We start from the raw sequence: 16,316 nt of genomic DNA, 5'->3' as shown, positions 1-16,316 counted from the left end.
AACAGCTGATGTGCTCATGTATGTTTCAGTGTTACTTGCCTCGAAGCGAGGATAGAAGTTATTTAGCTCGTCTGGTAGGCTCGTGTCACTTGGCAGCTCTCAGCTGTGCTTCCCATTGTAGTCTGTAATAGTTTGCAAGTCCTGCCACATACGACAAGCGTCGGAACCGGTGTAGTACGATCTTAGTCCTGTATTGACACTTTGCCTGTTTGCTGGTTCGTTGGAGGGCATCGTGGGATTTCTTATAAGCTTCCGGGCTAGAGTCCCGCTCCTTGAAAGCGGCAGCTCTACCCTTTAGCTCAGTGCGAATGTTGCCTGTAATCCATGGCTTCTGGTTGGGGTATGTACGTACAGTCACTGTGGGGACAACGTCATCAATGCACTTATTGATGAAGCCAGTGACTGATGTGGTGTACTCCTCAATGCCATCGGAAAAGAATCCCGGAACATGTTCCAGTCTGTGCAAGCAAAACAGTCCTGCAGCTTGGCATCTGCTTCATCTGACCAATTATTTATAGACCTACAGACACTGATACTTCCTGCTTTAATTTTTGCTTGTAAGCAGAAATCAGGATGATAGAATTCTGGTCAGATTTGCCAAATGGAGAGCGAGGGAGAGCTGCGTTCGAGTCTCTGTGTGTGGAGTACATGTTGTAGCGATATTTATTAGAGAGGGGTAAAGAAAGATTTTGTTCGGGCGCCAGGCAGGTATTAACCATTTCGAAAGGAAAATAGTAGAATAGAGAGAGTACCACTACCAGACCCACACACATCAGCAGAAGAGACTGCCTAGAGTGTAGCCTGTTTACCAGATAGCCAGTGGAGAGAAAAGAGAATACACACCATATAAAACCCACATCACAGCACAGGGGTAACCCCAACAAGAATACCTCATACAATAATACTAATACTAATAATGGCAGAGCAATTAAACAGCAACTTCATACAAGAACCAACCCAGTCATCAACAGAGGATTTGCAATAATCTGTATCATTTTCTAGTGGATGAGTGCAGAGGGTATGAATGTGGGGGGTGTTCATCGACACAACAAAGGCCTTAAAAATGTCTTCTCGGCCACATGTCATTAGTACACCTCACCTCAATACAGTTCACATAACAATACACAACTTGCAAGCAACCTCCCTTTTAACTAAAATGTCCATCAAAATACTTCTGGCAGGGCAATAATAGTCCAGCACTAATGAACTTCAATGGGAAGTGCATTTCAAAAAATAGAGTCTGTTGCAGGGTAAAGCACTGGAACGAGAGGGAAGAGAAAGAGAGAGAAAAAGAGAAATCTTAGCTGTGGTCTTCAGGCCTGCCGGTGTATGGTCTGACTGTCCGATGGTATTTTTTTTGTATGTTAAAGCTTCGCAACAATGTTGCTACTAATCCATGCGATCCATAACGGGCGCGGTCCCAAACAAAAACAACCACGATCTAAAGCGATCACACCGATGATTGAGTTAAATACTTTATAAACTACAAACGCTGAAAACAAACAAAACTTCTGCAGCACAGCACACACAATGAAACTGTCGCGCCACCCAAGAGCCCCTCCCCAAAGAGCTGAATGAGCTCTTTTTATTTCCTCCTTCCTTACTGCTCATGTGCTCTTAAAGTGGCAGTGCACGGTGAAGGCTCCGTGCAGATTTCGCCACAAGGTGGTCTAGAGTTTTTTTCCCTTTGGTTGCACATTTAACATGCTGACAGAAATTAGGCAAAACTGATTTAAGATTCCCTGCATTAAAGTCCCCGGCCACTAGGAGAGCCGACACTGGATAAGCATTTTCCTGTTTGCTTATGGCGGTATACAGCTCCTTGAGTGCGGTTTTAGTGCAAGCGTCGGTCTGTGGTGGTATATAGACAGCTACGGAAAATACAGATGAAAACTCTCTAGGTAGATAGTGTGGTCTACAGCTTATCATTTCATACTCTCAGGCGAGCAAAACCTTGAGACTTCCTTAGATATCGTGCACCAGCTGTTGTTTACAAATATACATAGGCCCCCGCCCCGTGTCTTACCAGAGGCTGCTGTTCTATCCTGCCGAAATAGTGTTTAACCCGCCAGCTGTATGTTATTAACGTCATCGTTCAGCCACGACTCGGTGAAACACAAGATATTACAGTTTTTAATGTCCCGCTGATAGGATATACATGCTTTCAGTTCGTGCCATTTATTTTCCAGCGATTGAGCATTAGCTAAAAGTACGGATGGCACAGAGAGATTAGCCACTCGTCGCCTGATCCTCACAAGGCACCCCGATCTCCTTCTGCGAAATCTCAATTTCTTTCTCCAGCGAATGACGTGGATGAGGGCCTGTTCGTGTGTTTGGAGTATGTCCTTCCCGTCCAACTCATTAAAGAAATATTATTTGTCCAATTCGAGGTGAGTAATCGCTGTTCTGATGTCCAGAGCTCTTTTCGGTCATAAGAGACGGTAGCAGCAACATTATGTACAAAGTAAGTTACAAACAATGCAAAAAAACTACCACAGTTGGTTTAGTGCAAATAAAACGGCAGCCATTCTCTCCGGCGCCATCTTTCTAAGAGCAAACAGGGATTTGACTTTGAAGTCTGTAATCTTAAAACATAACATAATAAAACTCATGATGGAGAATGAGTTGCAGTGTAGCATCCACTTGGACTTTCCCTCTGCGGACTAATTTTTGCCATACAATGGAAATTATGTTAAATGTTGGAAAGTGGAGTAAATTGCTTTTCTTTGACAGCCTACTGGGAGTGCAAACCTTAGACCGTTAGCTGTTATGAATTACATTGGCCTATTTAAATGAACTTTCTGTTTAATCCATCAGCACTTAGGTGCTTTTGTTTGAACATTTTTCTGTTCAAAATAGTGAGTGGCCCACTTCCTCTCACTGAAAGGTTGTCCTTTTATTAGACTGGACGTTCAGATCTGGAATTCTGCTTTGGCCTACATACAGCACATTCAAGCATACACACACACACACACACACACACACACACACACACACACACACACACACACACACACACACACACACACACACACACACACACACACACACACACACACACGTTTGTGCTGGGTCACTATATTATTTCAAGAATATTTTTTATTGGAAACACATGCCTTTCATCTGTTCTTTCTCTCTCTCTCTCTCTCTCTCTCTCTCTCTCTCTTTCTCTCTGCAGTCAAATGAAACACGTCAGTTTTTCTTCCACTTCTGACGTGAGATGTCATGAAGGTTATCCTGCACCTGCAGAGCCTGAGATCAATGAACAAACAACCACAGAGATGCACTTCCTTTCTTTTTCCAAAACAACATATTTTTATTCTTTGGAGCAGATAGTTCTAGCAGAAAAAGTTGAATACTTTACCAAGATTAATAATAAGATGTGTGTGCTAAGGTTGTTGTTGGAATGTTATATAGCAGAAGATATTTTAAACTCTATGAAGTTTAATCCAAAGTTGGAACCTCAGTTTTGGTCAGTGAACCTATAACCTACCCACTATACACAGACGTCAGTTCAACTTCTAGTTTTTATTTACATTTGGTTGAGTTGTTGAATTCAACGTGAAATCAACAACCATAAAATCACCATGTCATTGGATATAGGTTAAACGTTGAGTGAAAAAAAATACAAAATTCCCTTATGTTCATGACTTTTTTCAAATCCAATTAGTTTTCCATGTTGATTCAGCGTTATCACATTGACTTTTTTGTTTGAAATGACGTGGACATAACGTTGATTCAACCAGTTTTTTCCCAGTATCTTCACTCCGAGGCTAGAAGATATGAAATACAATGGGAAGCCTGGGTGTCAGCATCACAACTGAAGCGGTACATTATAATACAGTAACACCTGCTTCAGTGTGGCCTTAATTACTAGAACACTAACTGTAGTAATTAGGCCAAGCCCACAGCAGGTGAGACAGGGGCAGTTGGAAGGTTGTCTGGTGTCGCGTCATTGTCATTGTCAGTAAAGAGGGTTTGTTTAAAAAATGATAACAGGCTGTCACACTGTTGATATACAATGTCTTACTGGGTTTCTAGGTTAATACTCAAGTGTTCTGCAAAATGAAACAAAAATAGCATGGCTTTAGAACAAAAACATCCTTTACATATGGAAAATCATATTTGAGGAAAGAGAGACATCCAGCTCTGTTTCATTTGCTTAGCTTTTGAGCGAGGTCGGTTCTTTGAATGTAGTTCCACGATAAATCAGTTTCACCTAATAAGAATCAATGACACAGCCTCATTACCCTTTATGACCCTTAACACCTCTCAGTGAATTACACTTGACCTTAGTGGGACGTTTGTCAGCAGCAGACAATTCAAGTAAAAGGGATGACAAATGTGCCAAATCCTAAAATTGAGCATAGATGTGTGGACATGAGTCACGGATGCCAAAGTAGTTCTGTGAACAGTGAAGTTTCATTGCGACATGATTAATCAGATGAGCCGTCTGGATTAGTCTGAGTCGGGTCTCTGTTGGCAGCATCTGTGGTCTTGCTGAGACCAGATAATGGTTCTTGAGCAGATGTCCTTGTTTCATAAGCACAGATAGCAAAACAAGGTATTCCAGATGGTCTCAGAACACAACCACTCATAGCATTAGAATGACTGTGCAACCACTTGCTAGTCTCAGCAAGCCTCTTCCAACATATGGGTGTTAAAGGGATGTTTCAGCCAAATAATGACATTTCATATTTGTTTCCTTACTTTGAAAGCAGTCTACAGACAAAGAGAGACTGCAAAAGAATCCACGCTCTGGGTTTGTTTACCTAGCCACTGCCACCAACTGCTAATAGTTACTGGGAGTCCTTTCCTTCACAATGGCATCCCGTTAAAGATAAGACATGGAAAGATTTTCTTTGACTAATTTGACTAATTGCCGTCCAGGTGCCGACTACTCAAGACTGAAGTTCACTTGCTCTAGTCAGTCACACTCGGATCTAGCCATTTAAACAACTACATTGTGACATCCACAGGCTCATTGTCTGCTGGGAGCCACAGGAACGATTCCAGTTCTATATTTATCCAAGCTGAAGCAGGAGATTAGCTCGTACTGACCACTTCACATGAGAGTGACATAGGCACTTCAACAGCTGCCATCTCCATCTGTAATAAGACTGCTGTCAGCACGTCAATATTGGCTAATCTCCTATACGACTGGCTGGATGGTGGAGAATTTAAGAGGCTCCTACAGTTTTAGCCAATGGTAATGACTCAGTCAGGGGAGTTAAATCTGCAACTGTTTCGGAAATCATCAGTTAAACGTCTCAAAATGTTGCCCACTGTCTTAGAACATTTTTTAAAATCAAAACTTTACTCCAAATAACTTTATTGTAAAATGTCCAATTTAATCTGATTCGCTAGATAAACTGGCTTAAAATCGGTAGAAGAAAAACAATTCTAAACTTACCCCACTCAATGGCCAATTTGAAGATGGAAAAGAATGAAGCTGAGTGTCCTAATAGTACCTCTAAAGTACCTGTAAAGACCTTCTGTTTGAGCAAACATTTAATGTGGCGCTGACACCATCGCCTCGCTGCTGATGGATGGTGTCGAAGGAGAACAATCTCCATAGAAAGGTCAGCAGAGTTTTGTGTGTTAATAAAAACGTCCAGGGACAGATTGGGCTTTAATGAAGAGCCATCTCAACATAAAGAGAAAGGCATGGCTCTTCTCCTGCTGATAGATGAGCTAACAGGGCTGCTAAATGATCACGCTAGACAGCCAGGTTAACTCTCACTACAGGGAACAAGGCGTGGCGTAGGACGACTGGGGTTTTATTAGCTAAGTTGAATGCATGGGAACACAATCAGTCTACACTGAATGGCTGCAAGTGGATGCTGTTCAAAGGAATTTCTGCAAGTTTACGATGATCTATGCAGCCTCCTGTATGTTCTCTAGAAACGTTAACTGGATGAATGACCGATTGGGTTCTAAGTGTTAGCCCTCTAAGCTAAAGCCTAATCATAGTAAGATCAAGAGAAATGCAACATTCAAATAATGCAACCATGGATATACTGTAACTCACCACAAAAATCTTGAGAAGAAACAGATTTATTGTAAATATGATTTTAGATGTGTACAATACAATGGAGTTTCCTCTTCCCAACTTGCACATACATATATGACAAGTAATATTTCATTTTGTTAGAATACAAAATCAGTTGTGCTTCACGAATAACATGATCCACTGACAAAGAGCACCATCGTCTTCCCACTCCTAAAGGGTGGAACCAAGACCACTAGCTGCATCATGAATGCAATTCAGCCTCAGCCAAGGGCACAATTGAGTTCAATGCGGATTAGGTAAATAATGTTTTTATTTAGATTGAGAAATGAGCAAAGTTTGAATGTAAATAGTTCAATAATTTCATAGGGCATGATTTAGAATCAATGGCCATTGTGTTATTACTTTACAGTATGCCATTATGGAGCATGATGATCAGTCAGCTGGAATGTTCATCTACACGTCATGTACATGTTTTATGCTATTATATCAGAGGAAGCTATTTGAGTGAGGGATTTAAACTTCACTACTACACATACAAGTGTTACTGTAGGTTCCCTCCATGACTAAAATTATGACAAAATATCTTATTCAATGCACTGTGGATGCATACAGTATAATAGGTGCACTCTATCTACAATCAATGGAGCTGTGGACTTCTGCACATGTTTAAACACTGAGAAACAAGATACATTATCTGGTGATTATAGTTTAAAAAATGAACTCTTGTTGGATATGATATTGTTATTGAGAGGGTCCTCTGAAGTGGAACAGTGATTTCATATCATGCTATACAGTATAATATTATGCATCAATCTGTTCATAGACCAGTCAGTATTTGGACAATTAAATCAGGTGCACATTTAATTTGGACACAAGGCACAGACTTATTCTATGGCCCTACCAAAACATCACCATAACTATGTACTGGACAGCCATACTAAATATGTCTCTATATTTATGACCTAAAGAATCAGCCCTTTTGCAGTCAATGCAAATTTGCAGTACTTTTCCTTGCCATTTGTATTGTCGGACATTGTTTTGTATAGACAAATACATACCCAAATACATACGTGTACCTTTTTTTTGCATCACTTCACACACATTGGTATTCTGAAGTCTTCTGTCTTATTGGTGCAAATGTTGAACTGATATGCGTTGCATATATGCCAAAAATGGCACATATGACGAGTCTAGTCTAGACAATTCTACATACAAGTGGCTTGTGTGATGAAACAACAATACAACGTGTTGCAGTTTGTGTGACTGTGAGTTACGTCAAGCAATAGCAAAATAACGATTTGAACATTCATTATGAGAAATGGGAGATGGTGCCTTGGCTGTTAGCATATAGCAGCAATCTATAGTATTGGTGCATTACGTTTCACTGACAATGTGATAACACACTCAAAACATATAGTTGTGTGCCTGACTATACAATACATATCTGGTTCAAATGTGGTTAAAAATACAAGCACTTATTGTATAGTAGGCCTCAGCAAATCAGTATTGAGGATTGTTCCCTTAGTCTAATCGAAAAATGTCGACTTGTGTTTTTTCATCCTGTACCAACCACAAATGAAAAACATTTTGTCCCCCTCTAATGCTTTCAAAAGTTCTAAGAGTAGGGAATGTGACTCACGTCTATTCTGACCAGATCTCATGTGGTGAGTAAGAGAATGAACGTCAAGCTGCTGGCTGTCACTCCTCCAGCCATTAGAGCCACTTTGTCACTAGTAGACAGACAAATGGACAGTGGAAAGCCATGGAAAGTTGAGAGACATGATTAAGACATACGGACAAAGTGTGGGCTGCTCTTGAATCAGTGGGCAGTGACAAACGCAACACATGGCAAATTGCATCAGAAGCCCTTTATTTAAAAAGCTTTTTTTGGTAAGTGTGGCATGCTAATGCACTGTGTTGCTTGTGTGGGCTTCCAAGAATGGAGTGTTGGTGAGAAAAATGTACTATTTTTCATCTGATGACGCACAACTAGCCCAATGGAAAAGACAGGCACATCTTGACCTGTGTGGTTGTACATGCGTACTCTCAGATGTTTTAGTAGGCTACTCCAGATATTCAAAATGAACACATTTTATTTTTATGAGTATATCTTATAAAGTTGATGAAAAATTAGATTTTCTTTTTTAAATAATAATAAGAAAAATAAGAAACAAATAATGTTTTTTTTTAATCAATAATTAGTACATAACGTATTGCAATTTCTCTTTTACAGATAGTTAAAGTTTGATTTGTGCATGCAATGACATCAACTCAAGGTGATTTCAAAGGACCTTGTCTGTCTTCATCCAGGGGTTGATCTCATACTAAATGAAATCCATCCACTCTATTTACCCAGGATTTACCTTTCATGGCTGTTTCAGGAACATCTACTACCCTTTATCAACTCTCTGGGTAGCCGTAAAGGAGCCCTCAGTAGTTTTCTTCTGCCACAACAGTCTGAGCTTGGGGCCTGGCTCTAGGCCATGTAATGATTTGGTAGTATTGATGGAGATGGGTGAGAAACAGGTACCACTGCACAATATTAATCCCATACTAATCAATTTTGGAATTATAGGCAATATATTCACTCATTTATTGGCAGTGACGTTACATGTATGGAAAGGACAAAATTCCTTCTGTGTTTTCTCTATCATTGTTCTAATGTACCAAGGTAAACACACACACAATGAATGGAAACAGAAATAAAGAATGTTTAAGTGACAAATGCAACTCAACGTTTTCAACTGACAGCTGTGGACCTGTTTGCAAGATTAAGACATTTAAATAAATTCCACAACTTATGCAGTGGTTTATAAGACGAGCTCTTTGATTTGAACAGTATTTCATAGTTTCCTCAGAGAAAGGCACAGCCCTAACACCAAAGAGAGCAGAGTAGGGTGTGTGTAACGTTGTGGCTACAGAACTGGTTTGGTGCAGTCTCATCCACCTCATGCTCTGTAGGCAATGAAGGAGAATATACGGTCCATATCTGAAATGGTTACTGTTTCCCTATAGATGTAATCATGAGCCTGAGGTTCCCGAGCATGAGCATTACCAACAAGTCCCCGCACAGTATATACACTACACAACATCTGAGGAAATGTCAATCAATGTTGAGGAGAACAATGTATCCCTTTACTATCGGCTGCTCCACTCATCTGCTCCACTGCGTCTAGTTCAAACCCACTGGCTTATCCAAGGCGGATTCAGTGGAAACTACATGAGATGATACACATTTTCAGGCCCTTTGAGATCTCAGTTAATACTGACAATAGGAAAAGTCTATTGCCACTGGGCTTTTGTCCAGTTCCAGTCTCTTCCACCACTGCAATGCTCCAGACTCATCCTGGCTAATCTGTCCATCAGAGGTCAATCAATGCTATGTTCTGCTCATTGATGTTAGTCTGACTTGCAGTATATGATTAGTTTGTATTAGTTGCAATATAATCATCAATACAGTGATGACCGAAAACTTGGGAGGTTTGGAGTATGTTGTTCGGGTCACTCTCCTCCGACTGGCAGGAGTCCCACACATGCCTGTCACATGCACAGTCAGCCACACGCATTAGTAGACACACAGCACCCATAGAGGTGCACTCAATCTAGGACCGCTGTCCTACTTCAGCCCCTCTCTCTCTCTCTCTCTCTCTCTCTCTCGCTCTCTCTCTCGCTCTCTCTTTCTTACAGCTGGGGTTATAGTGGTTATGGTGGTGGGGTGGGTTCTCAGATCAGACAGTCACTTCTGTCTTGCTGTTGCTGACAAAGTAGGGCTGCGGAGGCATGTAGTGCTGGCTGCGCGAGGTGCTGTGCATCTCGTTCACCTGCTCTATGGTGCAGTGTTTCTTAGTGCCATGGCTCTGCCGGCGGCCCACCGTCTCTGAGCCGTCCCAGTTCTTCTGCATCCCCGGGTTAGTGATTGTATTGGAGCCATAGGCCAGGGTATGGGAGCTGCTGCTGTGGCTGCTGTGGCCCTTGTTGATTTTGGACTTGTGTCCGTTCTGCTTTAGGGAAGGCTGTAAGGGAGGGCTGTAGGGGTTGCTGGGCTCCTGCTCTATGCGATGCATCGGGTGCATAGGGAGACTGCCCTTGGCTGCCATCTCTACCATGTGCCGCCGGTTGGTGTAGAAGTTGTCATTAACCTTCTCCGCTGGAAACAGACATACACACATACACAAGAGCAAAAAAAACATAAATTAACAAATATTGGAATGACAGCCATTTTGTTAATGTCATGCACAGACAATAGCAAATGTTCCAGTCTTTGCTTTGGTGAGATTTATTTAGATTAGTTGAGATATTGAAGTATTTGAGGATTTTGGACTGTTTCCAAATCTATATTTATGTAAATGCAATATTAATGCCATATTAACCCTAAACCGGGGTAGATTACATATTGGCATGTGGAGTGAGGAACAGTTGAGAAAATGGTAGCTACAGGTTTTTTAAAGGATACAGAGGTGAATAATACATTTTGCCTGAGCCGTGTTGAATGTTGTTGATATGGACTGTATATCATCAAGCCATGCGAATATAAATGTAAATGATTTTCCCAACATTGCCATTATCATCTGGAAACATGCAGGATTTAGCTAATAGTAAACAACCCCCTCCAGATTGGTTGGAGAGTTTGCTCTTTTCAAATCTGGTTGTGTGCACAGTTGTATTGTAATATGCAAATGAATATGTCCCTGAGCATTCTGGAATGTTTACTTGATTGCTATAGTATATTTTATGCTATGTGTATGATATATAATTGAACTATCGGACATCATTTACCCATAACAGCCACTGACATTGTTACATGGTGTCATTTGACATGTCCAATCTGGTGCAGACCTGTTCTGAAAACATTATCCCCTCACTAATTGTGGAGCAACACCATACTCTACAGCATTAGTCATTTCCCTGTGTGACATTCCAGACATTCTAATTACATGTTCTGCCGTTGACCTTTAATCTGTTATGATACCCCGGACGCGGCAGAGGCAGACGGCCTCAGCCTCAATGTTCTGGATCAGACACCGCCACATTAGAGTGAGACTCGTCTCAAACAAGGGAGGAGCAGTACAGAGCTCCCTCTGAACAATGTGCTTTCATAGCATACACATCAATGGCCCACAGCTTAATACATATCATAGAATCAGAGAGGAGGGAGGGGACCACATTGGTTCACATAGACTCAACTCAAACAGTTTGATAAGTTTCCCCACCGGCACTCATCCCTCTGTTCTCCCTCCCATCCCCTAGTCACCGGGCAGCTCTTATTAGATACACTACCGTTCAAAAGTTTGGGGTCACTTAGAAATGTCCTTGTTTTTGAAAGAAAAGCACATTTTTGTCCATTAAAATAACATAAAATTGATCAGAAATACAGTGTAGACATTGTTAATGTTTTAAATGACTATTATAGCTGGAAGCGGGTAGATTTTTTTATGGAATATCTGCATGGGAGTAGCTAATACAAGTGTGTTAGCTAATCCAAGTTTATCATTTTAAAAGGATAATTGATCATTAGAAAACCCTTTTGCAATTATGTTAGCACAGCTGAAAACTGTTGTCCTGATTAAAGAACCAATAAAACTGCCATTTTTAGACTAGTTGAGTATCTGGAGCATCAGCATTTGTGGGTTCGATCACAGGCTCAAAATGGCCAGAAACAAAGAACTTTCTTCTGAAACTCATCTGTCTATTCTTGTTCTGAGAAATGAAGGCTATCCCATGCGAGAAATTGCCAAGAAACTGAAGATCTCGTACAACGCTGTGTACTACTCCCTTCACAGAACAGAGCAAACTGGCTCTAACAAGAATTGAAAGAGGAGTGGGATACCCCGGGGCACCACTGAGCAAGAGGACAAGTACAGTAGAGTGTCTAGTTTGAGAAACAGACGCCTCACAAGTTCTCAACTGGTAGCTTCATTAAATAGTACCCGCAAACCACCAGTCTCAACGTCAACAGTGAAGAGGCGACTCCTGGATGCTGGCCTTCTAGGCAGAGTTCCTCTGTCCAGTGTCTGTTCTTTTGCCGATCTTAATCTTTTATTTTTATAGGCCAGTCTGAGATATGGCCTTTTCTTTGCAACTCTGTCTATAAGGCCAGCATCCCAGAGTCGCCTCTTCACTGTTGACGCTGAGATTGGTGTTTTGCGGGTACTATTTAATGATCAATTAACCTTTTAAAATAATATACTTGGATTAGTTAACACAACGTGACATTGGAACACAGGAGTGATGGTTGCTGATAATGGGCCTCTGTACGCCTATGTAAATATTCCATAAAAGATCTGCCCGGTTCCAGCTACAATAGTCATTTACAACATTAACAATGTCTACACTGTATTTCTGATCGATTTGATGTTATTTTAATGGACAAAAAACAAAAACAAGGACATTTCTGAGTGACCCCAAACTTTTGAATGGTAGAGTGCGTTTCCCCCCAGTCTTCATATCCCGTAATGATCAATCTGCAGCTTGACGCCTCTTCACTAGATTAGCAGCAGTCAAAGAGGTTTCATCTGATTGTCTATGATGTCACAGAGAGAATCTGGTGAATGTTCCACATGCCCGTCGCCACATCATCCTCTGTGGGATTGTGCCTCTGCAAATCTGACGGCTGCAATCTCATCTAGACCCATTTATGGTGATGGGCTTTGAAGTTCCTTTAGTTGAATCAGGCAGAATCCATAAAGAGAACCCTGTTTAATTAGGGTGATAAACGCTATCAAATATGTCTCCTTCACTTCTTTTAATTCCCCATCAGAAGCAGAGCTGGTTTCTGATGACTGTCTCTCTGGTTTATTAATCAGAGCGTTTATCAGCTCTGCTAGCTCACTTTCCTGTTTCTCCTATTGGTCTATGTGGAAAACGACTGACTGTTTGAGCATCAATCAGTGTAAAAAAACAACAACTTAGAGATAAAGTCAACATGCTTAGACATTGCTTTCCTGTGAGCCTAATTAATCATTCCCTTTTTCTAAATTTCAGAGGCATTAGTTCAGCACCATGACATTTTGCTTCAAATGGAGAGGCGAAGATAACAGGGAAAGTCTCTGACATAACTACATGACGAGGAAATCAGCAATATCCCCTGACACATGACAGCCATATATAAATTAGAATCCCAATCTAATTCGCTGTCTATGGCATACACAAAATACTGAAAATGCAGAGATCTTCATGTGGACTCCTAAATGAATGTATCAAAGAGAAGGCTGCTTGCAGAATTGTCATGTTCATCTCAATTATAATTACAGCTTTTTGGAGAATGGCATGAGAAATAATTAGCCTAGTGTTTACAGGCAGAAGAGCGGCAGGCAGATCCAAAATATATTCAGACCACTCCCCGATGGGGCTCCCGCTCCTTTATAAATTAGCCAGTTCAGATTTTAAATGTCTGTGAGAAATCCAGTTCTGTGACCTTAAAAAATCACTGGGTGGACAGCGGGAGAGAATAATTGATTGCTAGAGTTTGGTTTATCATTTCCCAAACCTTGGATTTAGCACTCAGGGAATTTAGAGGTGAGGCATAAGACACATTGCAGTAAATAATGGGTCAAGCTGGGATGTTTCATTTATTATACTTGCTCTCTCAAAATGTTATAGAAAATGTATTTTACAATATATTGTTGAAGGATAATTGAAGAGACATGGTTTCCTGATCCTAATATTGGTTCTGTGGTCAATAAGAGCTGACTCTCAATGTAGATCTTTAATAGCTGATTTAGGTACTGTTACAGTGACTGTCCAACATTTCACAGGGTTCTTCATATATGATGTGCAGCAGCAAAACTATAGGTGATATAGAATGTTTTTTTTTAATTTACACCTAAGAGCAACAAAGGAAAAACAATGGATAGCCGTGAGACATGAAATTTGAAAGACAAATCAATTACAGTAATTTTCCTAAAAGCTAGGCTATTTTCCTCCCTTTCTGAAAGGAAAAATTCTACATCTGTTATCCTGTCTAATCTGAAATGAACCGTTTACACATTTATCAGTGTAAATATTTTTGTTGAGAGCCTCTCTTTCTTTGTTTTTTTTTCTTTAAACGCAAAATGTCACATAAACATAGTGTCTCTCAGTAAGTAACCATACAGCATGCTAGGATGGAGACGGAGACCAGGCTAACTGATAATTACAGCAGGCAGCAGAACATATCTACACTAGCTGCTTGGTGTTTTTGCTCGTCATTCGAGATCTCCATTGTGTTAATTAGCCCACATTTAATCATGTCATTTGAGTGTGATTACATAGAAGTTCGACACTTCAGAGGCTTATGCACATTTGTGATCTCGGCTGATATTCCAATCCTCACGTCCTCTTTTATGAGAAGAGAGGCCTTCAATTTAACAGATGGCCAAATAAATACTGTACCATTCCCATCCATTTCAGTGGAATGGTTTCCCTTTCTCACATGCTATACGTACGTATGAATGGTTGATATTGATATTGCATGGCATGTGCAGTAACAGTTTTTACTATTTTCTACATTGTAGAATATTAGTGAATTCATCAAAACTATGAAATAACACATATGGAATCATGTAGTAACCAAAAAAATAAGAATGGCACAGGGGAGGATGGCTGCCTTTTTATTGGCTCTTAACCAACCGTGCTATTTTGTTTGTTTTTAAGCAAACTGGCCCCTCCGTCGTGACGTTACCTGAACGCCCATCTGCGGCCCGCTAATCGTTAGCTGTCTTATCGGCTGCTATCTGAATAGGTCTATCGGACAATTTTTCTTGGGTCACTATAACTATATCTATTTTGCCAATTGGATTGATCCCCTCTAACACACGGAACCCCACTAATCTACCGACGGAAACACACGAGGTGGCTAAAAACAGACGTTCATCCTATGCTAGCTTGCTACCAATGGACCGGCTAGCTGTCTGAATCGCCTTTACCCCAACCAACCTCACTACTCACTGGACCCTTATGATCACTCGGCTAAGCATGCTTCTCCTTAATGTCAATATGCCTTGTCCATTGCTGTTCTGGATAGTGTTTATTGGCTTATTTCACTGTAGAGCCTCTAGCCCTGCTCATTATACCTTATCCAACCTTTCAGTTCCACCACCCACACATGAGATGACATCACCTGGTTTCAATGATGTTTCTAGAGACGATATCTCTCTCATCATCATTCAATACTGTATTCACATCCTACCATACCTTTGTCTGTTTTTTTTATTTAATTTTTAATTTTAGCCCTTTTTTGTCTCCCCAATTTTGTGGTATCCAATTGTTTAGTAGCTACTATCTTGTCTCATCGCTACAACTCCCGTACGGGCTCGGGAGAGACGAAGGTTGAAAGTCATGCGTCCTCCGATACACAACCCAACCAAGCCGCACTGCTTCTTAACACAGCGCCATCCAACCCGGAATCCAGCCGCACCAATGTGTCGGAGGAAACACCATACACCTGGCAACCTTGGTTAGCGCGCACTGTGCCCGGCCCGCCACAGGAGTCGCTGGTGCGCGATGAGACAAGGATTTCCCTACAAGCCAAACCCTCCCTAACAGCGCCCTTAACCACTGCGCCACCCGGGAGGATTGTACATTATACCTTGAAGCTATTTTATCGTCCCCAGAAACCTGCTCCTTTTACTCTCTGTTCCGGACGTTCTAGGCAACCAATTCTCATAGCTTTTAGCCGTACCCTTATCCTACTCTTCCTCTGTTCCTCTGGTGATGTAGAGGTGAATCCAGGCCCTGCAGTGCTTAGCTCCACTCTTATTCCCCAGGCGCTCTCTTTTGATGACTTCTGTAACCGTAATAGCCTTGGTTTATTGCATGTTACCATTAGAAGCCTCCTCCCTAAGTTTGTTTTATTCACTGCTTTAGCACACTCTGCCAACCCGGATGTTCTAGCCGTGTCTGAATCCTGGCTTAGGAAGACCACCAAAAATTCTGAAATCTCCATCCCTAACTACAACATTTTCAGACAAGATAGAACTGCCAAAGGGGGCGGTGTTGCAATCTACTGCAAAGATAGCCTGCAGAGTTCAGATCCAGATCTGTACCCAAACAATTTGAACTTCTACTTTTAAAAATCCACCTCTCTAAAAACAAGTCTCTCACCGTTCCCGCCTGCTATAGACCACCCTCTGGCCCCAGCTTTACTGCGGACACCATATGTGAACTGATTGCCCCCCATCTATCTTCAGAGCTCGTGCTGCTAGGTGACCTAAACTGGAACATGCTTAACACCCCAGCCATCCTACAATCTAAGCTTGATGCCCTCAATCTCACACAAATGATCAATGAACCTACCAGGTACCACCCCAAAACCATAAACATGGGC

At 41.3% G+C, this 16,316-nt stretch overlaps 1 protein-coding gene across 1 annotated transcript in view; it reads right to left on the bottom strand.

Moving 5' to 3' along the window:
• Window positions 1–6,039: 6,039 nt before the first annotated feature.
• Window positions 6,040–16,316, bottom strand: part of LOC135555648 (protein shisa-9B-like) — a 43,903-nt gene continuing 33,626 nt past the window's right edge. Inside the window, exon 4 of the mRNA XM_064988270.1 lies at window positions 6,040–10,160. Within this exon, the coding sequence (XP_064844342.1) occupies window positions 9,742–10,160 (419 nt within the window). The 3' untranslated portion in view covers window positions 6,040–9,741. The remainder of the gene's footprint in view (window positions 10,161–16,316) is intronic.

The sequence above is a fragment of the Oncorhynchus masou genome, chromosome 15 (assembly GCF_036934945.1).
Source record: "Oncorhynchus masou masou isolate Uvic2021 chromosome 15, UVic_Omas_1.1, whole genome shotgun sequence".
In the NCBI taxonomy this organism is placed as follows: Eukaryota; Metazoa; Chordata; class Actinopteri; order Salmoniformes; family Salmonidae; genus Oncorhynchus; species Oncorhynchus masou.
The sequence above is the reverse complement of the archived record's forward strand: the minus strand, read 5'-3'. Positions and strand labels throughout refer to the sequence as shown.